General features: G+C 41.1%; 2 protein-coding genes across 5 annotated transcripts in view; one reads left to right on the forward strand and one right to left on the reverse strand.

Annotated features, from left to right (window-relative positions):
- Nucleotides 1-4,049, reverse strand: part of LOC120502523 (leukemia inhibitory factor receptor-like) — a 111,770-nt gene extending 107,721 nt beyond the window's left edge. The window contains exon 1 of the mRNA XM_039710019.1: nt 3,634-4,049. Coding sequence (XP_039565953.1) covers nt 3,634-4,049 — 416 coding nt within the window. The remainder of the gene's footprint in view (nt 1-3,633) is intronic.
- The window catches only part of MAST4 (microtubule associated serine/threonine kinase family member 4), a 275,565-nt gene continuing 253,295 nt past the window's right edge, over nt 3,941-26,210 (forward strand). For all 4 annotated transcript variants that reach the window (XM_039709638.1, XM_039709639.1, XM_039709640.1 and 1 more), the window contains exon 1: nt 3,941-4,266. In XM_039709638.1, coding sequence (XP_039565572.1) covers nt 4,048-4,266 — 219 coding nt within the window. In that variant the 5' untranslated portion in view covers nt 3,941-4,047. The remainder of the gene's footprint in view (nt 4,267-26,210) is intronic.

A 26,210-nucleotide genomic window follows, 5' to 3' on the forward strand; every position in this document is an offset into this window, starting at 1 on the left:
TTTGGTGGTACCTGTCTCAGTCCAGAGATGAGAGTTGTCCTTATGCATGCTTTTATTCTCTTCCAGCCCACCACTGCTGTTTGTATTGGTGAGTATTCCTGCCACTAACACCATTGAGTTGAACCCCACCAAATGAAAACTTTTGAATTCCTGATTTTGCACATTGCTTGAGAGTGAGTATGTAGCAATAAAACACATCACATGAAAACTGCGTGTTGTTTTTATGACCCTGTAATATGCATTCTCAATAAATCAGGATTCCCAAGAGAAAGAACTCTCGTTCCAGAGTTTACTGCTAGAGCTGGGAGGAGCACTTAAAAGTACAAGTTCCTGTTTGCCCATTTTCTGCTAGTACTTCAGGCAGACAGCTTTTCTTCTTTTTCAGAGAAAAAAAATGGCAGAAAGGAAGAAAAGCACTAATGAAACATTTATATACCACTAGTGCAAAAGTCTAGAATTAAATATTGAAAGGCCTATTCGTATTACAATCTGCATTCAGGATTGGCACTAATTGGCAATGCTGTTGGCAGCCTCAACGGGGAGGGCAAGGACTGAGTAAGCATGGAGACTTATTCATCCAAAGAAGTGCTTCTTCCAGGTCAGGTTTAATGCACATTTACTATGCAGAAAGGGAAGCACAGCACTGTTGTTGCTGATAGTGTAACTGTCTTATTTGGAGAGCCTTGTATTTGCCATATCAGTCAGTTTTGCCTAGGGATTTTCTCAGGTGCTAACCCCACTGTCAGTGTATTTTGAAAACTGTTCCTTACCAGAGGTAGACTTTTACCTAAATATTCAGAATCAAAGAAGAAGAATAAGAATATTCTAAGCAGTATAAAAAGAATTTGATGGAGCATTGCCTAGATCAAAAAGGCAATGATTTGAAGACAACTGATGTGATGGAACTGATGCAATAGCTACTATAAAGCTCTACTTTTTGTATTTGACTCATTAAAGCTGTAATATGGGACAGATGTTTGCCCTGCTGAAACCATTGTCCCACCTTTTAAAATTTTTTTCTTGAGCTTCATAGTCTTTCTCTCTCACTTCTCTGTTTCATTCAGTACACTGCTGCAATGTTTACTTTCTTTGCCTGTCATTTTTACAATATACCTACTCCTTTGATTCCTCACTATCATTTCTTGGTCAAGACCCTGATCTTTAGCTTGAAGTGCCATTTACAAAGCTAATAGTTATCTTCCTATTTGACTTTTCTTGCTGTCTCATGTACAGCCATTATTTGCTGACAATTTTTTTTCTATACCTCTTCATGCCTTTTTCCAGTGTTTCCTCTATACCTTGATATCCTGGGCCAAGCTTGTCAATAAATCCATTATCTTGTCATTCTTTCAGTCCTTCAAGACCACACAGTGTAAGAATTTCCCAAGCATTAACAAACAGGCATATAATTAGGGAGTTTTGAGATAAATTTCATTTATTTTCCTGTATTTTCTTTTCACCTAACTGACATGACAGCAGTGAATAGTGCACATCTTGAACACCTGTAACTGCACAGAGTGGGTGACTGCTGTGTGTACTGGGAGAAGGACAGAAAGCAGACCAGGGAATGGCTGCTTGAAAACGTACCGGTGGAAAAAACTGTGTAAATGGGTGAATGTATCCAAAACTCAGCCAGCCACCTGTAATAGCTGACATCGGACCATTCTACACCCTTCTCTCCATATTCCCCACCAAATGAGTCTGATGCATGACAGGAGGTGCTCAAAGCTTATTATATATAGACTTCTTCTCAACAAATGTTTTCAAAATGAGCTTCTCAAGTCATGCCAGATATTCAGTGTTTTGCAACAAAGTACCTCACTGATTTGTGATGGGGAAGTGCAAGCAACAGTGCTTTTCCCAGGATGGAAAATGATGTAAGCTTCTATCTTTGCTGCTTTTAGCTTTAACTCCCTTTTAGCTACTATAGGCAACATAGCATCCCTCTTCTGTTCCTGTAAGATAATGTTAGCAGAGCATGCGATCTGACATAGTCTAGAGGCCAGAGCAAAACAATACTGTCACTTGTCTTCGCAACTCTGGGGTGATATAATAAATTTTGAGTGCCTTCTTAGATTTCAATTTATGGCATAAATTAGAGCAGTTCAGTGACTATTCTAATGTATTCCTTGCTGCCCCCAGATTACAGGGGCTGTTCTGGCAGCTGATAATAACTGAAGTGTAGAAGTGCTTTGGCTAAGCTCTATTTTTTTCCAGTCTCATCTCTGGCAGCAAGAGAAAGAAATGACAGAGACCTGCAGCGTTGCTTTTCACCACCTGGCAATTTTCTTATACATTGTGAAGAATAGGTAGGAAATTAAGCAACTTGTTCTGCTATGAGAATGACACCAGAGGCAGATTCTGACAGAAAAAGGTTTAGCTTTATAATCAAGGACTCAAGAATTATTAATAAGTCCAGGTTTTGGAGATATAACAACTTATGTGCAGAATGTGCAGTGCCAAACAGGAACTCTTTTCACTGGTTAGTTAAAATTATTTATCTAGGTTTGGAGCAGTATATGCGTGAAATTCATTTAGCCAAAATCAGTTTTTGCCTGTGTGTGTACATTTCATGCTTCCTTATCATTAAATATTGGTATGGGAAAATTTCTGGGTCAAATTCTGTCCCTAGTGACTCTTATAATCCTCTTCCACAATAAATTAACTTTTAAAGGTCTGATCTAAATACTGATTAGAAACCACAAAGAGCTATCAGCCTTGTTACAACCTAATATCCAGCATCAAAAGCTTGCTCTAAACAGAGAGGGACTAAGATTTGGAGAATTGTGTATCATTGTTTTTCCTTCCACTAGTAATCTGATGACCCATACAATAATAAAAAAATAAAAATAAAAATTAATAAAAAAAATAAAATAATAAAAAGTAATAATAATAATGTCTTTTTTTTTCATTTACCATCTGGACATACTGGATAAACTGATCAAATTAGAAATCTGAAAAAGCAGAGACTTGCATTCTGGTTCCTATTTTCATCAACTATGTACTATTTTAATTAGAGCACATCAATACCTGGTCTGTGCTCACATTTCTCTTTCTGTGAAACAGAGAAGATAGCTATTCTGCAGTGATGCTGTGGGACTTTCTTCATTACAAAAGCTCTTAGTCTATTTTGATTTCACAATTGGATTAATCTGGGGTCCAGGAATAAGCAAATAAGCCAGTGGTATATACTATTATATATTTATATATAGTATTAGCAGATTAATTGAGGACCTGTGTTCTCACGAAAGAAAATAAAAAGAAGAATTTTTTCAAAATAATATCTAAACAGTATCTTAAAAATTGACAGGATAACTGTGTTTAAAAGCCATTTAGGTCCTAAAGAATGAAGGAGTTGTCCAGGAAGATTTGCAAAAGCTTTCAGATGCCTAACTTTTGTCATCTGCTTTGGTTTCAACGACTGAAAGCTTGGTCACAAATCGCAATGTCGGTGCCCCTTTGGAACACTCAAAGGGACTTCTGTTTGCTGCAAGATCACAACTAGGCATCTGTAGTCTTCTCGAAATGGTACGAAGAAGGCAAAAATTGCTGCCATAAACTGCCGGTAGCTCCGTTTTAGAGGAAGCGAGAGGCGCAGAAAACCCTTATATAATGTGAAATAGCTGCTCTTACTTAAACCCGTGACATCGCCCGGGAGCGGAGCGTGGCTCGCAGTGCCCACGCCGGGCCGATCCCGGCGGCTCTCGGGCTCTGGCAGACCCCGCCGCCCTCTCCGCCTCTCCGCGCCGGGCTGCGGGCGGCGGGACCGGGCCGTCAGGGGCCGCCAGCCGCGGGACGTCGCGCCTTTCCCCTACCTCCCGCCTCCTTCCGCGGCGGCCGGCATCCCCCGGCGAGGGAGACCCAGCCCCGCCACTTGCCGCCCTCCGCCGCTCCGGGCCCGCCCTCCGCTCCGCTGGCTCCGCCCGGCCCGGCCCGGCCCGGGAGCGCCGCTGCTGCGCTGCGCTCTGCGGGGCGGGGGAGCGTGGCTGCCGGCGGCGGGGCATGCGGCCGGCACGGCTCTGAACCCCCGGCCCTGAACCCCCGGCCATGGCGGAGAAAGTTTCGGCGGCTTCGGAACGGGCGCGGGGCGCCGGCCACGTCGGCTCCTCTTGCTCCGGCTCCTCCTCGGGCTCGGAAACTCTCTCCGAGGAGGGAGAGGGCGGCGGGGCGGCGACGGCCCCCGGCGGGGCGACGGCTTTGCCGGAGCGGGCGATGCCCGGCGGGCGGCCAGAGGACGACGCCTCGCTGGAGGAGCAGGATGAGGAGGTGCGCGGGGTCGGGGCGGCGGCGGCTGCTTCTGCGCCCCTGTGCTCGGGGCCGCGGCGGCAGCGCCCGCGCAGCGCGGCCGTCCCGGGGTGCGAGGCGGAGGAACCCGCGGCGGGGAGCGGCTGCGAGCCCACCTGGGGACAGCGCCTTCGCGTCAGTCTCCCCGGCTAAACCCGAGACGTTCTTGTTTCTGCTCGGCCGGCTCTAACGCTCTGGCTGCCGATAATTGAGAGTTGGGGGTTTTTGTGTGGAGAGGGGATTTTTTTTTTTGTTTGTTTTAGGAAAGCTTCTTTTTGTGTGTGTGTGTTTTTTTTCTTTTCGTCCTTCCTATCCCTGAGCGTGTCACCTTTGGAAAGCACTGCTCCAAAGCAAACTCTTTAATGCCAGAAGGAAGTGATGGGCAAGCCCCCGCGCTACAGTAATCCTCTGGTGAGAGCTTATGACAGGCTGTGGATCATGGAGGAGCTCTGTGGGTGATAGATCCATAGCGTGATCGCGGATACGCGTGTTGTTGTTCCCTTTCCTCTCCTGATCTAGCTACAATACCTACTAAACACTCTTAAGAAACAACCACCCCAAAATGTTGAAGTAAAACAACATTTTTGGGTCTTGAGATGGATTTTTAAAAATTATTTTATGTATTTCTTGTTGCATGATTCACGCTTCTTAAATCTGTTTCAAGCCATGACCCCAACCAAGTGCATTGTTCTGTCTGACTGCTGCTTTACTTTGCTTCCATGCATCATCTCTCGTGTGCCTTACTTATGGTCTTTCATTGTGGTCAACTTTTTAGTTTGCTCTTAGGTGGCGTTTTTTTATTCTGTGCCTTATTTGGCTGGATGTGCAAAGGTTTTTTTGAGAAACCTTGCATTTCTAGAGGAATATGTGTTAAGCTGGTTGAAGTTATTTTCAACTAGTTGGGCTGTGGTTGTCAGGAATGTTTCCCTCTGCAGTAATGGCTGTTTATGTAGCTCCTGTTTTTCCTCTTTTCCTGGTGCATCCTGTAAATTGATACGACTGTAGAGCAGCATGATGAATTGGAACTAAATATACCTTTCTGTATCCCCCTCCTTTTTTTTTTCCCTCTAATACTCAAACTCAGACCAGGTTCATTGCTTCTTTCAACTGCATGAACCCCTCAAGAGTGGAACGTATTTGCAGTGAAATGCATTTATGACAGGAGCAGGGTGAATGTGGATGTATCCACTTTAAAAGAAAATTATATATAGGTGTGGACTTGCTTTTTTGCTGAACCGAGTAGGAGCTCCATAGCTGCTGTTAGTATGGAGCACACTGCTAGGTGATTAAGATGTCCTGCTTCTCGGCAGGAATGATACATGTGGGCTTGGGGCTATGCTTACCACAATTATGTGGTGTCTGGATGGTTTAGTGCTCAGTTGGTAAGCCTGCATGTGTAGAAATATACAAAGTCTGTCTGTTCAGTTAGCTAAGCTCGGAGATGCTAGCAGACCAGTGAATTTCTGGTAAAGGCTTGTTATTTCTGTGTGTGCTTTGGAGATAAATTACAGGCATCTTTTGAGTTGACAGTATAGAGGAGGTAAGCCCAAAAATAACTCAATGTTGCAATCATGGAATTTTGAAATTCTGTAAGGGCAGTCTGATATCTCACCATCAGTTAGTAGTGCTAGAAGATAGCAGCATAAACTCAAGTTAGTGTTGTGGTGGGAGAGTTTGCTTAGAATATGCAGTCTTATTCTGTCCCCTTTATTCTCCTCTGCTAGATTCCTTTATTACCTGAAATCAGATTTTTTTTTTTTTGCCTGTTTTTTGTGCTTTGATTTTGCCCATCCTTCCATTTTGGTGTAGTCAGTGTTTTGCAGCTGAATTTCTGTCTACCTGCAGAACCACCTGGCAAATCCACCTGTATAAAAACTTTTTTTTGTGCAAGGACACAACAGTGCATTACAGTGCTGAGGTTAATTTGAAACTGGGAGAGCAGCCATTCACATGGAAATCCCTGAGGACACTGGAAAAAAGTAAGGCTGTCCAAGATGTACATCCAGATGATTTCAGGCTTTCTTTATGTGCCACCTGCTGAAAGTATCCCATTGAGAGAAGTGCTTGAAGATATTATTTTCACATTGACATCCTGTTTAATTACTGTCAAATAATGAAATGTTGATGTTCTCTGTGATTTTCTGTTACGGAGTTATTTTAGTTATATGGATCTCCAGTGTTTGATCCTGTGCTTTCAGGTTTCATTTCTCCTCTTGCCCTGTCCTTGTTCCTGTTGCCAGCATAGCAGAATTGAATCTGTTGTCACAGCTGTTCGGTATCCTTCAGACTGCAGTGGAACAGATTGTCCTGCTACCTAATTTCTACTGTAGCTGTTGGTAAATTCTTCTAAGTCATGACATATGTTTCCAAACTAAATAAATTGATAGTTAGAAAACATGTAGATTTTCCCATACACATTACCATTTCATGTGGTATTTCAGTAGAACTATTTCTTCTTCTGTGACGTTGTATAAGACATCCTTGACAACTTGAGCCTGTCTTCTCCTGGATTTCTTTAGACTAAACAGCCCCAGTGTCTTTCATCTTCTCCTGTAGAATGTGTTTCCAGACATCTGATCTTTCTTATTGCTGTCTTGTGTACTCATTCCAGCTGGTTGCATCTGTCTTGAAGCATGATGTCAAAAACCAGGATGCCACACTCAGATTTACACCTTGCCAGATCTTCTAGAACAGAGAGATTATTTCAGAGGTTTCTCAACACTGTTGTTTTTTACATACCTCAGACAGCTAATTTTCAGTTTGTGGTCCGTTATGAATTTTATGTATTTTCCTGAAGAATTATATGAACATTTCTACTCTACAAAAAAGTGATTTTTCTCCCCACCTCAGTGAAGGAAGCTTAATGCTGCTATCTAGAGTAGGTCAGCTTCTTTTATTCAGAAATTAGGCTGTAGAACTGCAAGCATGATAACCCCTCTTCTAAGTATCATGTCTGAAAGAGTTAAGTCCTGCAGGGAAACAAGGAAGGAAAGGGTGGGAAGAGATGGTACATCACTTTTATTTTTCTTCCCTGTTGTCATTACTTCATCCTACAGTTCCATAAACTTCACCTTAAAAAAAATCCCCAAACCCCCACAAAATACCTGAAGAAAAACAGTCTCTCATTTCATGTAAGCAAGAACAAATAATAGTTTGCAAGATTACAGTCATCAGTGTCTGAAGTTTTTGATGTCTTACTTTGAGATCTTAAGACACATGAGAATTAAATAAAGCTTTAACACCAACATGTGAGAAGTGCTTTGTTTTTGGAACATATGTGCATTGAAGTGCTGTGGGTAGCAAGCACATAAACACAAATGAATTCAAGCAGGTTATTTGTCTGTGCTCTTCTGAGGTGAGTGGCTAACTGCTGACGGCAGGCAGGATGGGATTGCATGGTGAAGAAGGGCACTCAAGGGCAATGCTGCATAGATGATGGGCCACTGCATTTCTAATGCCATATAGTTGGTTAGTTTTTTTTTTTTTTCCATATTCTCTTCAGAACTCTTTGCTTCGCTGCATTTCTAATGCCATGTAGTTGGTTAGTTTTTTTTTTTTTTTTCCATATTCTCTTCAGAACTCTTTGCTGGAAAGAGTGTTTTCCCGGCTAAGAAGAGAGGAGTTGTGGCTGGGCAGCGGTGTGTTTTCTGTTGCAATTTGTCTGCTTCTGCTCTCTGTGAGCAGTCAATACCGGACTGGCATTATGGAGGATAATGGACATGGAGGATAATCCTTTTGTTGGTGGCTTTCAACTTTTAGTCAATGTTTTATAGGGGAGCTGAAAGCTCACTTGGTTTGACTTTGTTTTTAAGAGGAGAATGAAGGCAAGCTATGGATTCCTTGCTTACACCAGTATTGTCAAGGATCTGAAGGTTAAATTGTGTGTCTTGGAGTTGTCTGTCTTTTCCATGACCTTTCTCTAAACTGGTCACAGTAACTATGCATTGCGGACCAAAGCAGAGTAACAAACCAGGAAGCATCAGAATTCTTTCAAAATCATACTTTGCCACATAACAAAACATCTGAAATGGATCCAGTAACTTCTGAACCTGCCAGCGACTTCTGAATTACCCTAGTAAGTTCTGTTCATTATTCTAGATGCTTAAAAAACTCCCTTAGAACCTAAAACCACCCACAGAAATGGGAGGGGGGGGGCGGGGGGAGGGAAGTATGGTATTTTGTTCTCAAAATAATTTCAGTTCTTGCTCTGTAAATTCAGTGTTTCGCATTGAAGTGACTATTTGAGTTTATAAGAATTCAGATGATGAGCAACATGACAAGATTTCTCATGAAAAATGTCCACTGAACTTTAAAGTTGATTGTTGTACATTTTCTCCTACTATCTAGTTATTATGTATTGTGTATTTAAAAAGGTACCTCACTGCACAGAGTGAGTACAAAACCTTTTTCTGTTGTGGCTAACTCTCCTCCTGAATCTGCCTTCTTGCTGTTCATGTTGCAATCTGTTGCAACTTCATGAGGACTGTGTGGTAAGAATTAATTACTAGGAAGCTAAGATTTTGCCATTAGAGTATTCATAGCAAAGTGAGGAGTGTGGTAAAGAATGTATTGCTCTAGAAACTATGCTTTCACACATTCATCGTTCAACATGTGCCCACTGGGAAGGTACAGTCCCTTCAGCATTACAGATTGTGTGTAATCACCCCAAAAATATTGTGGTGCTGTTTGGGAGATGACTGGAAATCAAAAGACTTTGGGGTAAAATAAGCAGTGTGTGAAGTGATGGCACTGTTTACATGTGCATCTACATGTAATGGAGGTGATGGTAGTTCTGGCAAAATGTCACTGTGATGTAGCTAGAAAGTAGTATTTTTGTTACCTCTTTCTGCTCCTGCTTATCCTGCTGCAGAAGTAACCATGGAACATTCGCAGACTGTGTGGGACTTACCATAGATTTTTCCTCTAATTGTTTCAGGCTTTCTTGTCTCTAACAGTGATGGATTCTTCCCTGTTGTACCACACCTGAATGATAAAGCTAGCTAAAGATTAATAGCCTAATTGCTAAAGTGTGATCTTTAGTTCATACTAAGGAATAGTAATACCATCAAAAAATGTGTTTTTTGATGGGTGGATTAAATTTATTCTTTGTGGTGGGATTAAATAAAACAGTCATCTATTTAGAGCAGCTGCAGAACTGTTACTGTGTCATGTCAGCCAGACTAGCAGCATTTCTGTTGGTTTTTTAGCTATGTTTGTGGTAAGTTACCTATAACGTGAAATATTTGACAATATGAGTGACTAGGACCGTCTCAAGAGTCATGTGAAAGACTTCATTGATTTGCTTTTAGTATGAAGAAAATGTAAGTTTGTCTATTGCTTTAAACCTTTCCTGCGCAGCATAGGCCTTTAAAGATGCCTGCTGCTATGTACTCTTACTGTCTCAGAAATCCTCTGGGACATGGAGGGACACATGGTTGAGGGCTTAATCTAAAACAGCCATGTGTGCTGCTTGATGTTTGAGAATAATGCTACAGTAGTAACGTGTGCAGCTTTCTGGAACTTGTTTTCAAGAATTTGGTGGGTATAAAGAAGCCTATAACCAGAACATCTATCTTTCTTCTCACTTGGAATAAGTGAGAAGTTAAGAAGGATACATTGAGTTACATATCTGATTTTTTTGCACCAGAATTATTTAGATACTTAAAATTCTGGAAAGATGTGGGTGAGGAACTGAAAATTACAGTCTTCAAAATCTGAACAGTTTACAAAAATAGTTGAGAGGCCCTTTTGCACCCTTTAGATTTTTCAGACTGGTGGACATAGTCCTGAGGCTAATCTTCAGTATCCTTTAGTGTCTGCATGTCCAACTGTGAAACCAAATCTAAGGAAATATCTTTTGTGAAAAGCTGCAGCTCTGTAGAAGGAGTACAGCCCAAGTTCAGTGTAGTCTGCTGTCTTTTACAGTTGTTGGCTAGATGTAAGCTGCTTTGAACTGAATGTCGGTAAACCTAACAAGGTGTGTTGTTCTTGTACAATCAGGAAGCTCTGTATGATGGGGCTACTTTGCTAGCAGTAACAGCTTGTATAAAGTTGAGCTTGTAGAAGGGAATAAGAGAATCTGAAGTCTTTAGGCACAAAATAAAAGCATGGTCAAGCACAGTGTAAATAATGAGGTCCTTGAGGTAGCATGCTGAGCAGCTAGGTAGCTTTTTTCTGCAACAATTCATGCATTGGGATAGATTGCCTCTTGGTTTTGTCACAAATTATGCACTCTGTTCCCCACTCCCAAAGCACAACTGTGCTCAAAGGTTGCAGTACTGAAGCGTTAATACGTATTGAATGTTTGGTTTGTGATCCTACTGTTTTTGTTACTGTCTACGGCTGACAAACATTAACTAGTAATGCTTTTCCGTACAAGGCATGACAAAAAGATTTACCCTTCCTTTAGAGCAAAAATCTGAAATGCAGAATTGGGAAACTTAGGAATAAGGGGCATAAAGACTCTGAAAAGATTAGTAATGAGAACAGATCCCTGCAGTTTTTGTTGAATCTTCCTTCAGTAAAATTGCTCTGGCACCAGGGTAGAAGTTTTGTCTTACATCCATTATGACAAAGTAGATGCCTGTTATTAAGAACTTCTAGTAATACAGGGTCTGGGTGTTCTCCTGCTGGGCTGGGATCTGACCTGCTGAGGCTTTGTCTTAAGAGAAATACCAGTCTTCTTAACATTTTCTTTAACAGGGAAAGAGGAAGGGAGGAAGAAAATTTTTGTTTTGTTTCTAGTTTGGTATTTTTTGGTTGTTTTTTTTTGATATGCGCAGCAGTGTTTTAGCATATGTTGGGAGCTTCTCCATGTTATTATATCACCAGCAGTACTGTGCCATTGCTAAGCTCCTTTAAAAACAGTGATGTGGGTTTGAAATACTCTGCAGTCTAAAACACATAAGGTCCTGCTGCCAAATTTTATGATTTGTTGCTTCAGCCTTCAGATTTTTCAGATTTTTTTCAGTTCTTCTCTTGCAGCTGTAGCATTTAAAATTTTTTTTGGAAGCTTTATAATAGTTGGGTGGCGGTGGATTTTAAGCTGTATGAGTTGTGGGAAATTGGTGCTTAAAGTCATAAAATGCTGGTAGCTTTTTTTTTGTGATAGAGGGAAAGCAAAAAATTGAGGACAAGGTAGCTGAAAAGGTGAGAAACATGGGAGTGTGTTGGCAAATGAGCTGTGCTTTGAAATCAAGCCAGGAACCTATCTTAGCTTTTGGTTTACTGAGCTAAGTAAGGTTTTATTTACAGTTTGCTACAAGAAGGGGTGCCCTCACCAAGCTTTCTATCTAAAAGACTGTTTGGCTCCATCCAAGGAGCAGTGGGATGAATGCCTTACCCTCCTTCCTGTACAAATGTAACTAGGCTGATAAACTTGCACTGTTCAGAAGTGAGCTACAAGTACCTCAAGGGTTAAAGCATAAGTGTTCAGTAGTATAAACAGCCTGGCTGCCCTTGCCACAAGTTTCTTTACCAAGTAACTTAAATTTCAAATGGGAACCAGGGATGAATGGAAGACTTTTTTCTTAATGGATAATTCACAGGATGACTAGGTTGGAAGAGACCTTAAAGCTCATCGAGTCCAACCCCATGCCCTAACACCTCAACTAGACCATGGACTGAGTGCCACATCCAGTCTTTTCTCAAACACATCCAGGGATGATGGGTGACTCCATCACCTCCCCAGGCAGACCATTCCAGAACTTTATCACACCTTCTGTAAAAAGCTTCTTCTTAATATCAAATCTGTATTTTCCCTTGGCACAGTTTAGGATTGTGTCCTCTGGTTCTGTCATTTGCTGCCTGGTGAAAGACACCAACCTCCACCTGACCACAGCCACCTTTCAGGAAGTTGTAGAGAGTGATAATGTCACCCCTGAATTTCCTTTTCTCCAGGAAAAACACCCCCAGCTCCCTCAGTCGTTCCTCACAGGGTTTGTGTTCCCAGCCCCTCTCCAGCCTCGATGTCATCGAGCAACCCAAGAGGACAGTTATCCTGAGGGTACATCTTCTCACTAAAAACTGAGACAAAGAAGGTGTTAAGCACCTCTGCCTTTTCCTCATCTGCAGTAACAAAGTTCCTTCCTGCATCTAATAAAGAACAAAGGTTAGTCTTACTCTTCCTTTTACCATTAATATATTTGTAAAAACATATTTTTATCTTTTACAAAAGTCTTTTATCTTCAAACTGAGCTTTAGTTTCCCTAATTTTTTTTCTGCATACTCTAGCAGCCCTCTTAAATACTACGTGAGAAACTTGACTTTCCTTCCAAAGATAATACATCTATTTTTAATGCTGAGTTCCTCCAGAACCTCCTTGCCCATCCAGGTTGGATGTTTGCCTCGTTGACTTGTCTTTCAGCCCACAGATACAGTCTATTCCTGTGCCATCAAGATCTCAATTTTGAAGTGTGCCCACCCTTGCTGAACTGCTTTATTTTTGAAGACTACTTCCCAAGGAACTTTCTGAGTAAGTCTCCTGAATAAGCCAAAGTCTGCTCTCTGAAAGTCCAGTGTAAAAGTCTTATGTTCCTCTTGACTTCACCAAATATTGAGATTTTTGTAATTTCATGATTACTGTGTCCTAAGTGGCCTCCAACAACCACATCTCCCACCAACCCATCTCTATTTGCAAATAACAGGTCTAACATGGTCTCTCCCCTGGTGGGCTCACCCACCAGCTGCGACAAAAGTTGTCCTCCACAAACTCTAAAACCTGGACTGCCTTTTTTCAGCTGTATTAAGTTCCCAACAACTCTGGCAATTTGAAATTGCCAACAAGACCTAGGGCTGATGATCTAGAAGCATTCTCTAGCTGCTTACAGAATGAATTGTCCATCTCTTCTTCGTGGTTGAAAGAAGAGATGGACAATTAATTCTGTAAGTGAATGGTGGACGATAACAGACTCCCAGTAGGTAGGATGTCAGCCTTGTTGGCCTTCCCTTTAATTCTTAACCATAGGCATTCAGCCTCATTATCATTAGTTTCAATACCCATGGCATCAAAAGCCTCCCTAATATAAAGAGCCACTCCTCCACCTCTTCTCCCTTTCCTGTCTCTCCTGAAGAGCTTGTAGCCATCCAGTACAGCACTCTAGCCATGTGAGTCATCCCACCATGTTTCTGTGATGGCAATTTCATCATAGCTCTGCTGCTGTACCATGGCCTCCAGCTCTTCTGGTTTGTTGCCCATGCTGTGCATATTGGTATCCATGCACCTCAGCTGGGCTGCTGATTTCAGCCCTAACTCAGGCCTACCACCTTGGGCCTGCTTCCAGAGAGCCCAGCTGCACCCCCTTCCCCCATCAAACCTAGTTTCAAGCCTCTCAATGAGTTCTGCCAGTTCACAAGCTAAAAACCTTCTACCCTTAAGAGAGAGATGGAGCCCATCTGGTTCCAGTAGGACAGGGGCTGTAAAAGTTGCCCCATGATCAAAGAACCTAAAATTCTGCCCATGGCACCAGCCCTTGAGCCACAATATAGGCTCTCCTATTCCCTTCATCATTTTTCTCTGCCACCAAAGGGAATGAGCACAACACTACCTGTGCTGCTGCCCTGTCAACCACTTGACCCTGTGCCCTAAAGTCCCTTTTAATGACATTCCTCTTTTCAATCTCATCACTGCCAGCCTGGAGTATCAGCAGTGGATAGTAATCAGAGGGCTGAATCAGCCCAGAAAGTCTCTCAGTAATATCCCACACCTGGGCCCAGGGAGGCAGCAGACCCCTCTGTGGGGTGGGTCTGGTCAACGTATGGGGCCCTCTGTTCCCCTCAGAAGGGAATCACCCACCACGATTACCCTTTTTGATGTTAAAGATGGTGATCCTTCTCATAGGTGAATCATAATCACTGTGCATAATTTTCTTCTAAATCATCTGACTGGCTCTCCCAAATCCAGGGTTTCATGCCTATTCTGAAGTGGTACCTGGCTTGGAAGTGGTGGTCGGGAGGAATTTTTATTATTACCTCCTCATGTAGGTACCCATTTCCACTCCCCTGCATCCACCAGACAGTGAGAGGCATGGGAGTCCTCTGACTCCTGGTGGGCCTCCCTCAAGGACGGCAGGGCGGAACTCCACCAATCTATTTCCCTTTCACTTTCCCTAATACTCCTTAGTGTTTCAACTCCCTCCCTAAGCTCGGCCACCATTGAAAGGTCGTTCACCTGTTCACACCTCAGGCTCAAACACTCCGTGCTGGAAGGGGCCTGGACAGATGCGTCCTGTTTGGAGGGCTCCATCTGGTTATGTATGCTTGTACTAACTGCAGTTTTGGATCATGTGCAAACTATTCCTACCAGAAACCCTAAAACCTACCAACCAGCAGGGGCACTGCAAACTGCACTCAGTAAACCTTACTAGCAAGAAAGCCTACAACCCTGCCTGCTTGCCCTGCCTGTGTGAACTGCCTTGCAAACTGCTGTGCCGCTCCCCTGTTTGCTGCCCTCCCTAGACGTCTCTTTTAATCAGCTACTCAGAGACGCAGAAAGTGCTGCTCCAAGTCTCGTGACCCTCAAGCACAAGCCACACACCTGCTCAGCGTTCCCACAAGCAGCCACTCAGTGACAGAGGAAGTCCCACTTCAGTCCTGCGTACCCCTCAAGCACACAGAAAACATATATAGTCTTGAACTAGAAAAAAATCTGCCTTCTGCCTTTTTCTGCCTTGTTGATCAAACAGCTCTGGAAGTGACCCTTAGGAGAAGCAAAAAATGCAACCACAAAAGAAGCTATGAAAGCCCTTTTGCAAAATTGCTAAGTGTGTGTGAAAATAATTGATTATAGGATGGGAACTTCTATAGCCAAGAGAGATTCACTGTTGCCTGTTACAGGAGCTTCTGTATTATATACATTTTGCAGAGTTTTATTTAAACAAGTATATATATCTCAATATATCCTTTTAATAATAATATAATATGATCATATTCATGTATTTTTAAATTCTAAGGGGTGGTGCTTCTATACCAAGTAACAAACTTCTGTTGTGAGACCATGCTGCCATGCTAGTGGACTGTATAATTAATGGCATTTGGGCAATTAATGATTCCATTGTTTTTAATAGCCTTGAGATCCTGAGGAAGGGAGCTGTGGGTGAATGAAACAGATGAACTACTGCATTAAACTGCTAATTTGATTTTCATTGTTACCTCAGGAAACTTTCAGTAGAACATAATAATGTTGTAGCTATGGCTCAATGAGTGCTTTCATTGTAAAGCTGTTATTCGGGCCATATAACAAAAATGCCTCGAATGACTTTCATACTGTGTTTCTGGTTTTGTGCCTAGTACATGGCAGGGAAGGGCAGGGAGAATTGTACGTAATGTATTTTGTTCTAGGCTAGCTAGCAGAAGAGATTGTTTACAAAAGGTCACAGGGAAATCCATAAGCCCTACTGCGTCTTCATAGCTTTGATGAGTAGCTGGGCTGATGTAAAGCTTCTGGGTGAGTTTTAACTTGCTATCAGTGCTTTCTTCCCCCTTCCCGTTTGTTCACATACTGCTGGTGTTAAACACATTGCTCCACTGGAGGACACATTCCAAAGTTAAAGATGCCATTGATTTTGTTGGAACAGCTCTGTAACAAGCAGAGTACTGCATATTGAATTGGCTGTACATACATTCAGAAAATGTGGTTCTAAGTTACAGCTGAAGCAGCAAGGAGATGACCTTGGGCATATCACTTACTTGCCATTGCAGAGCAGTGACTGTCATTGACTTGCTTGAGTTTCTTTGAGTTCCTGAGTTTACTGAACCACAAGTTGTGTATTGGAATTAATGGTGTGGGTTCAGGGTTGGTGAGTTCTGCTGAGAGGACATAAATATGCTCACACTGAGTATGTGTTAAAGTAGTTGTGTGGAGCAAAAAAAGATGTGTCGATGTAGTACTTAGGGGCATGGTTTACTGATGCACTTGACAGACTGGGCTAGTGGCTGGACTAGATGATCTTTTTCAACTTCAGTGAGTTCTAGGAAGGAAGAGGTGAATTAAAGAACATTCCTACTGATTTACAATAGTATCACTGTACTGAATATTACCTTCCCTCCTGGCAACTGTTTTTGTGGTCTCCCCTGATTTTCTGCCACCCAAACTCAGCACTGCATATTTTTAAGCTCTTGTCAGAGGTAATAACTAGTGACTGAAAACTGAGGCAACTGAAACTTCAAGGGTCATGTTAAGATAGCAGTGGTCCTACAGTTTTTACCCTAAAATAGGGTAAAGATTTTTGAGGAGAAGGGGAGAGATTAATTTAGGGTGTAATGAGGTACATTTGGGGAAAAGTTCTCCATAGTATTCAATAATTTTTATGCTTCTGATAGTATTAGCATTGTGTTAAAAGGACCATTGGATACAATTGAAGGAAGAAATATGTTAAAAAATATGCAAAAACCTAAAGCCTTACTATCAGGCACTTAAGGTGTAAGCTTATTTGTGGGTGAAGAAAAGCACATCTGAACTTCAGTATGTTGGTAAGTGCTGAAAGGAGGGAGCTCACGCCCTGCTGTTACAGTCTGCATTACCTCACCTATACGCTGCTCAAGAGAGCAGCTGTGCCAGAAACTGGCATTATACCATGTGCACAACAAAGGGATAGCTTGTAACTTACAAGCAGGTAGAGACAGGTTTTATAGCAGTGGGAGCTAAAGCACTTGCATTCCAGTTATACTTTCCCAATAAGACACTCATAAGTAGTATGTTGTTTTGACATTAAATTATGAAAAAGTGAATTGCAGAAACTGTAGATGACAAATGTAGATATATTAAGTCATAGATCTGTCAGCGAAAAACAAAGACAGAATTGGAATTAGCAAACTAAACATCTCTGAGGACCTGGGCTTTAATCTAGGACAATTAGGAAATGTTTTTCAAAAGTCTGCTAGTATCTCAGCTATACCTAGTTGCAGTTATTGAAGTTTTCCTGCTGCTGTTATTAAAAAACCTGTATTTTTAATGCTTGTGATCTTCTAATTAAATGAATGACTTTCCTTTCGTTCTTTTCTTTTGGTAACTTTAATAAGTTGTGTTGCAGAAAAGTTTTTTTGACATTAAAACCTAATGTGTACAGCTTCTGGGAAGAGGATCCTACAGTTGTCTCATAAGAAGACAGACTTTCTGCAGAAAGACTGTGTCTATGAAACAAATGAAGAAACAGAAACGTACCTACAAAAGCAAGTATCACAAAGCAAGGGTAATGGATTTTTGTTTCACTTCACTTTTGTGAAGTGTTGTTGAGGGCAGTACACATTGTATGTATTTTGAGGGAAACTACTTCAGATCAACACTAGTCCGATCCCAAGATTTGATGAGCTCATACACTGCCAGGTGTACAGGAGCCTAGGTGAGCTTCCGGATTTGTTAAAGCGCAGTAGAATCCTTGCTGACTTGGGTATTGATCGTGCTGTCCCCACATCAGCTACCTAAAGTTCGTGGTTGGTGCCTGGTCAGGTTTTTTTGGTAAGTGTTGAGCTTTAGGCAGCAGTTGGTGCATGAACTGTTTTTAGTGGAAAAGCTTAAGATGAGTGTGTGCAAGAGCTGCAGTTGAAGCTTCAGTGATACTGTAAACACAATAATTTCAGCTGAAATTTCTGGGTGTGGTGTTTTTCATTAGTCATGAATCCCTCTGTCTTCATTGGCTATTGTTGAAGTAATGTGCTTTAATGAGAGAATTAACAGGTGGGTAGTGTGTTAATCTTCACTGTTCAGGTTTGAAGTTGGTAATCCACCTCCAAGGTGTTTTGACTGTCTGAGGCTGTGTTTTCTATCTGCCTTAATGTTTTTGAATAGGAACTTTCTTCCTATGTGTGGTTAGCCTAGTGTCTTTCCTGTGTTTAGGTATAGTTGCTTTTAAATAGATTTGCCTGTTTCCTAGGAGACAAAACAGTACCACTCTGTGATTTTAATCCTTTAAGAGGTCATACATACATAAACAAACACTTCCCTATACTTTACCAGGTGTGGACAAGTAGAATGCTTTAATGTCTTTTCATTTCTGGTGGTACTGCTAACAGATGCCTCCTGCAGTTTGGTTTTGGTAACTGTGCGAGGTCTCTATTTGTTTGGATAGACCAAATAAAGCCAGTTAAGCTGCTTCAATAACCTGTGGACAAAAGACATTTTCATAACAAAACATCCATGCTTACTCTAGATACAAAGCTAGATCCTGCGATTTAAGGACTCCCCTAAAACCCCACTGCTTTAATACATGTGTGTAGGAGACAGTTGGTCTTCAGTGGATTAATGATACTTATGTACTCGATGTAGAAATCTTTATAAAAAGTAGGATTTTTTTTGATAGTAGAGTGTATATTAGCAAACATTGTGTGTAAAAATGTATGGTTTGGCTGCATTGATTTCCTTTAGTATTTGAACAATTATGACTGTTTTCTTGCTGCAAGACTTCTGTAAGCATATGCATATACTTTAAAGATCCAAATAATATGAGTAAAAATATGTGTGTGTAAATTGACTTTGAAGGGTTTTTTCCCTACAGACATAGCAGTTAAAATAATTCAGGTGTCTGCTTTTGCAGGAGACATAGAAGACAGCCTTCTGAAGTGCTTTGAGTGGTGTAGTATACATTGTTGATCGCTTCAGCACAGCTCGTAAGTGCTTTAGTTGTAGCACATCTCTATATGTGACTAACCATTGAAGCACTTGGAGAGCTTTTATAATAAGACTTCATCAAAACAACCATTGTCTTGTTTATTTTATTGTACTCATCATGCATGCTCAGGTGTTCTTCCATATTGGCTCTTAAGTCAAGTGTTTTTTTGTGGTTGTGTGGGCATGAAATAAAAGGTCATGTAAAATATCATTAGGAATACTCAGTGTTGGATGGAGGCAACACAAGTACATTGAACCTTCATTGCTTGGCTCTCAGCTACATATAGGTGTGTAATGGTGCTAATTTTGAGGCTATTTAGTATCCAGCTGAAATTGTCAAAAGGAATCAAGGACTGTTTTTCTCTCCCATTTCCTGTCCTGTGCTCTTAGTGACTGAAGGGTGTCTTTGCAGAGTTTGGCTTCAGACCCAGTTTGCTGGGAGTGTCTATAAAGAAAAACAAAAATCTCTTTTGCATGGCAAAATGGTGAGCTGTTTGCCTTCCTTGGCTCTCTAAGTCTGGAATGCAGGTTTGGGGCTCATGAGTCGCTGTGTAAATCAATTGTGTTTGATGCGTTTCAGTAAATGTCTTTTCTCATGAAGAATTCTTCAGGTACTTTCTAAAGTGTTCTTCCATATGGGCTCTTAAGTCAAGTGTTTTTTTGTGGTTGTGTGGGCATGAAATAAAAGGTCATGTAAAATATCATGAGGAATACTCAGTGTTGGATGGAGGCAACACAAGTACATTGAACCTTCATTGCTTGGCTCTCAGCTACATATAGGTGTGTAATGGTGCTAATTTTGAGGCTATTTAGTATCCAGCTGAAATTGTCAAAAGGAATCAAGGACTGTTTTTCTCTCCCATTTCCTGTCCTGTGCTCTTAGTGACTGAAGGGTGTCTTTGCAGAGTTTGGCTTCAGACCCAGTTTGCTGGGAGTGTCTATAAAGAAAAACAAAAATCTCTTTTGCATGGCAAAATGATGGTGAGCTGTCTGCCTTCCTTGGCTCTCTAAGTCTGGAATGCAGGTTTGGGGCTCATGAGTCGCTGTGTAAATCAATTGTGTTTGGTGTGTTTCAGTAAATGTCTTTTCTCATGAAGAATTCTTCAGGTACTTTCTAAAAGTGCAGTTGTACTGGGCACAGGTGGCCAGGTGCTGTCAGTGGAAGGCTGTAGGGGTGTCCTTTGTAGTGATCAGGGCAAAAGTGTGAGGAGAGGAGTTGTTAGGGAATGAGTTCCATGCCCATTCCCAATCTCCTTCGCTGCTTGTGAAGAAAGAAGTAGGGGAGTTGGAAATGAAGAAGTAAAGTCGAACTTCTAAAATGCTTTTAGTTATTCTTTGTTTCTCATTAGCCAGTTAATTTAATTAATAAGAGTTTATGAGATCTCTCATAAACTCTTGAGTTTATGAATTATGAACTTCTTCATCTTATTTTCTCCCATGGGTTCTTGAGGTGGGGAGTGAGAGAGTGGCTGGGTTGGTTGGCTAGGAGCTGGCCAAGGCCTCCACAGTCCATAGCTTATGTGTATATTGCATTTTAAAAACTTTCAAAGAAGGAAAGGGTTTGAAAAGTGTTGTTACATACATTTAGGTAGGTGTAGCTCCATGCAGTTTTAGCTGACACATGTTGGCAGCTGAAATCTGCTCAGTTTACAAATACAGTTTTTTTTCCTTTCCTGAATACAGCTCTACAAGCTCATGCTGGCTTTACAGTTAAATGCATTTAATACTTCACACATCACCTTTGGAAACTGATGCTGGGCTCTTGGTTTCTTGTTTGGAAACTTATTTTTTCTCTGAATGTACCTGGTGATCTGGCCATGTAATAATGCCAAGAAATTAATTCAAACTTGTGGTAATATCTGCAAATCTTATGAATAGTGAAGTTGAAACAAGGTGATGTCTTGTCTGAAGAGCTGTTGGAAGTGGCCATTGATGTTAGTTTCCAAATGAATCCAGTTCAGCCACCAAGATGAGATGTGGATCCATACATGTTTTGGTTTTTTGCAATAGATATGCAGTCATGTCACTGCTTCTTTAAAGAAGAGTTGTGCCTTATTTCTGTATGCAACAGTATTTTTATACCATTACTTAGGTTATGTGTAAAATGTTTTTCTGGCATCCTTCTTCCACCCCCAAAGTCCCTGAATGTGTATAGGGAAGTTGGTGCTGCTGTTGGCTGAGTTCTGTAGAGCTGAACCTAGGTGGATTCAGCTGTGGAACTTGAACAGCTATCCCTGCAGCACTACAAGGTATGTCTGTCCGCTGTCATTATGTAAGAAGAAAAATCTGTCATTTGAAAGCTACTAGGTGTAAACATCAATACTGATACTGATTTCATAATACAGAGTGTTACATTTGTAACATCTCCAAAGTGGGTTTACTGTGTGAAAGGGTAAGACTCTTAGATTATTTTTTTTAGGGGGATCCTTTCATTTAGTATGTAATCTTGTCCCCTTTCTACAAGGGGAGAAGATTACATAGTAAATGAGGTGAATTGAGAGGTCTTTAAAAATCCAACCACTCTTTGTAGTGTGCATTTTTATTTCAACAAATCTCCATAAAAACATGTTGAATTTGTCAGAGGTGGATATCATAAGTATCTTAAGAGTAGGAGATGTGGCAGGGGAACATAGTGTTAACTGAAGCTTTTTTTTACAGTAATTTTAGCTTTATGAAGAAAGATTGCCAAGAAAAAGCCTTTAATGTGGCAAAAGCTGAAGGTTTATCTGTTATGAAGCTAAATTCATTGGTCATTCATTCATCTTATTGTCAAGGGTTTAAAATGTTTTTGTCATCTTAAGTCAGTCAGCCTTTTTAATAAATATGTGTTTATGAGTTTAGATTTGAGTTGCATGGAGGCCAGAATTGTGCTGGAATTTTATACAGAAGGCTGAGAATGCCATAACTAATTGGGTTAAGGTATTCTGTTCTCTCAACAGGTGTGCTCTTAGGAAAGGTACAAGAAAGCCATCTCCTTTTCCATTGTTCTCTTGATTATAAATTGCATTTCTGCAGAAGGGCAAGGGCAGATTTGAAAGAATATTATAGTGGTAAGTTAAGGAGCCTGCAGTGCGGGATGGGTGGTGAGGTTACCTGAGGGGGTGTACAGCACACTGGCCTAAGCTTGTCCAATTTGATGGCTCAATTCCATGTTTATGTGGCATGATGAATGTGTGTGGCCATGCACCTGGAGTTGTGATTTGCTACCTTCATTTTGTTACTCTGTGCCTGGCTTCAGCCTCGAGCACTTGCTAGCATGGCTGATTTATCAGCTGTATTATAGCCCTGGTATAGGTTTAAAACTGTACAGAATTGGTTTTGTAGACATGGCTTTTTTTCTTCCCTTTATTTTTTTTTCTCCACACTAGTTGCTGCTACTTTTATTTTCATTGGGCCACTAATGCTAGTTTCTTTAGAAAAATTATGTAAGCTATTTTCTAAGCAGTGAATTTGTTTTAATGAGGCTTCAGTTGCAAAGGTGCATGTGTTCCGTTGGATGCTGAAGCTGGTTGCCTTTCTTCCAAAGATAATTGTACAGGTGAACTGTTTTCAGAAATAAAGCAAGGTGTAGCTTGACTGCTTAAAAGCAAAGAGGAAAAAGAATAGTTGGCTTATTTGCACTGACCTAATTTAATGATTTCCATGAACACAGCTAGTTTATCTGTAGCAAGTTACACATATATCCAGAAGGTAGAAATAGATCTTTGAGGGGAAGAAACGCTGATGCTAGCAGACATTTTGCTTTGAAACTCTTTAGAGCTGTGAGTCTGTGTATTTGTATGAACAACCTGAAAAAAAGTGAGGAAGGGTTGTGCATTGAGATTTTGGGGGCTATCTGTTTTTAGGGGTTTCTTGATCAATTTTTGAAGTTATCTTTTGTACTGTGCAATTACTTTCTAGAATGTGGATTAGCATGTCACTTCTGTATTAGTCATTTAATTGCTCAAGAGCTACCATGCATAGAAGTCTTTTCATAGAGGCATTACACTTCTAGTGACACCTTGTTCTTTCTCCTTAAGTTTCACAGTCCTGAACCAAAACACTTTCTCCTAGCAGTGTTTTTGTGTTGTGTAGACTAAGGAGATATATATTTATTGTCTGTATTCACTGTTCTAGAAGAGGGTGATAAATTTTGAATGCAAGTCAGTCAAGTTTTAGTTCCAGGTAGCAATACCAATATTGAAATCCCTGCTCTTTTTTCCTCTGACTGCTAATGTCTAATGCTTTCCTAGGTACTAATGTCTAAATGGAACATCCAAATTTTTTATCGCACCAGTAACTGTCTTGATTGGTAAGGACAGAGTCTTTTTAAGCATAAGGATGATTTATAGTAAAAAAGTTTGTTCACTAAAAGCCCACTGCATGAATGATATTATGCTGACTCTAAAGAGCGATCTTTGCTTCTTCTGCGTATCAGTACTCTGGTATAGCTGCTATTTGGGATTTCAGTTGCTGGAAGGTTATTTACTATTGTCACTGGTTTTTGACTGCATTTAGTAAAGAGAAGAGGGTGAAAGAGCTGACTGTTTTTTGTGACCTAACTGCAGGAATTCCCAAAATTCTCTTGTAATGATTGTTGACCGGACATTTATGCAATGGCCTCAAGACTTTAAGAGGGAAGGAAAGCTGTTTGCCCAGTTTCTGTTCAAGCTGGTTTTAGTTGAAGAGACACTTTGGTTATTTGAAGTATTGGGCATCTGTTAAGCCAACAGGTGAGCTGAAGATTTTTCCAGAAACTTTTATTTTACATTGCAAAAAGAACACCCGTAAAAGAAGAAGCAGAAAGAGATTGCTTATAAAATTTCTGAGCTCTCAGATTGATTATATTGCCAGATTTGTCTCACTATTTGAGAAAGTATACACTGACTGAGCATTTGCTTTTTTTCCTTGTATTTCTGTTTTCTGCTTACCCAGACACATTAGTTTTCTTTTTCAGCTGTCTTTATTCAGTGTCCTTAGATTAAGACTTTGGCAGTATGTATGTCATGGAGGGTTTTGGAAGCACTCGTTTCCTTATATCGTTTCCTTCCTTCCTTCCTTCATTAAAGGGAAGTTGATGGCTATGTTAATAACCTGCCATGAGAGGACAGCCACCACTTCACTCATCCTCCACAATAATACCCTTCAGCAACCTACTGAGGGTCAATGTCCTTTTCCCCACCACCTCCGGGATGTTGGTTAAATTTATTACCAGAAAAAAACCCTGTAATGGCTTTGGACCGTACTGGTCACTGCACCACATCTTGTCTGTGATGCCAGTAAAATGTTACAGCTCACTGCAGAAGGTGAAGGTAACCCAGATTCTTGTTAATTGATCCCTTGTGGTGGATTAGAGTGAAATGACACTGAATGATCAGTGTTTGTTAGTACACATTTGTAGGGTTTATTATAGAGCAGTTTAATTGCAGAGGAAAATATATATGTAGCCATTTTATTATTTATAGTAATATAAAAACATGAAGGCATTACAGTATGAAAGAACCACAGTGTGAAAGCACAACAATGTCACCCAAGGATATGTGCAAGGGAAAAGAAGGGAAGAGATAAAGAACAAGAGTGTGAGGATCTCACCACCCGTGAGCCCTGTGCTGAGACTTGGTTACTGCAGAGTACTCTTGGTTACTTCAAGTCAGATTAGTTGAAGTGGTGGTCACAGACCAGATCAATCAGTTGGTGGGTGAAGGCTTGGAGAAGCATTGGGGAAAAATAATCCCCATGAAAATCCCCATAACACAAAATATATTTGATTTATGTTCACTTGGGGTCAGGTGGGAATGCTTAGGTTCCTCCCCTAGGGCAGGGGCTTAGCACTGGATGATGTGGTGTTGTGGATCATGGGACACTTGGCACCTTCTAAGACAGCACAGCTGCCCGTCACACCAGTGTGTTGAGTTCTGTTATGCAGTTGATTCCCATTATGGCTCATTAACAGAGATGGACACCCTGGTATTTTCCCAGGGGAATTAGAGAGAGCCCAACAACCCAGTAGTTTGTGCAAAAAGAGGACAGATTAGGATAGCAAAAGGTACCATCTTTCTCCATGGCATCTGGCTCCTATCTCACTCATAGTCTGTCACTCACTCACTGTCTTATCAGCTCAGAGGTTTAGCCATTACACACACAAAAGCTCACCACTTCCATTTCAAACAAACCACCTTGGCATGTGCACAAAAGGGGAATATTTGGAGTTGTTATTTTGGGCCATTACCTGTTAACAGTTCAGTCTGTCACTGTATGTGGAATGCATGTTTCAAGTATTTTTCTAATGAGTAAGTAGGAAGTGGACTGATTTCATACGCACAAGTGGCTAACAGAGCAGTGATATTCCAATGAAACTGTCTTATTTGCTTCTGGTTAAATTTTCATATTGTCTCTTGCTTGACCACACATAGGAATTTTTAGAATGGGTGAAAATTTGAAGTAAAAAAGCCTTGGGACAGGTTCCTAAGCTACCGTTACCTAAGTGAGAACTGAGCCAAATTGCACTGTTATGGATTTCTCTCAAGAATCAAGCCTCTATATCTGAGACACTGAGGTTTGGATTGTCTATCCCTTGGTCAAATGCTGATTGACAAGAAAATTTAAGGTATTTCCAGGGTGGACAGGATAGCTAGATTTAGTAAAGTGAAAGAATAAGGAACATCTTTACTCTTTTACCTTCACAAGAAGTCTGTTGTAAATGCTTCTTAGCATTTTGTTCAGGTTTTGGAGGGCTCAGGAACGCATGCAAAAATCCTGGAGCTTGGAAACATGATTAATCTCTGCGTAACATCCTGTTCTCTCATTTTGAGATATGTCGGTGTATATCCTGGTAGAGCGGACCACTGCAGTGGAGTGGAGCTTCTGTACAGAGGAAGATGAGCCATGGACAGTGTGTCATTAACCTGTCATTAGCCTACCCTGACAGTAATGGTGATGATCCAGTATGTTCAGGCTGTCACAGCTAGTTAGTAACTGTGGAGGTCATAAAATCTCTACTGGATACTCAGTTTCTCTGTATGCGTGTGTTGGAGGGTTTGATAAACCTGCAGGAGGTATATGTGTCTGCTTTCGCTGGGTTCCAGGATAGCTTTCCAAATGAAGACAGAAAATGTATTACATGACCTTACTGATCTTGTTCATTAAAGCCTCCGACAGACTCAGGCAGAGATTTCTGTTCACCTTTCAGACTCCTCCCTTATTAGACGAGCAGTGATCACTTCTTTCAGACTTGGTAACATCTTAAATTGAGATGCAGGGATTGAGTCTGGATAGGACAATCTTGGCCATTTGCTTTAGATCAGGTACTGACAGTTTATTCAAGTACAGGCATTGTGTTGATACT

This window comes from Passer montanus, unplaced genomic scaffold (assembly GCF_014805655.1).
Source record: "Passer montanus isolate IOZ18808 unplaced genomic scaffold, ASM1480565v1 scaffold22, whole genome shotgun sequence".
Taxonomy (NCBI): domain Eukaryota; kingdom Metazoa; phylum Chordata; class Aves; order Passeriformes; family Passeridae; genus Passer; species Passer montanus.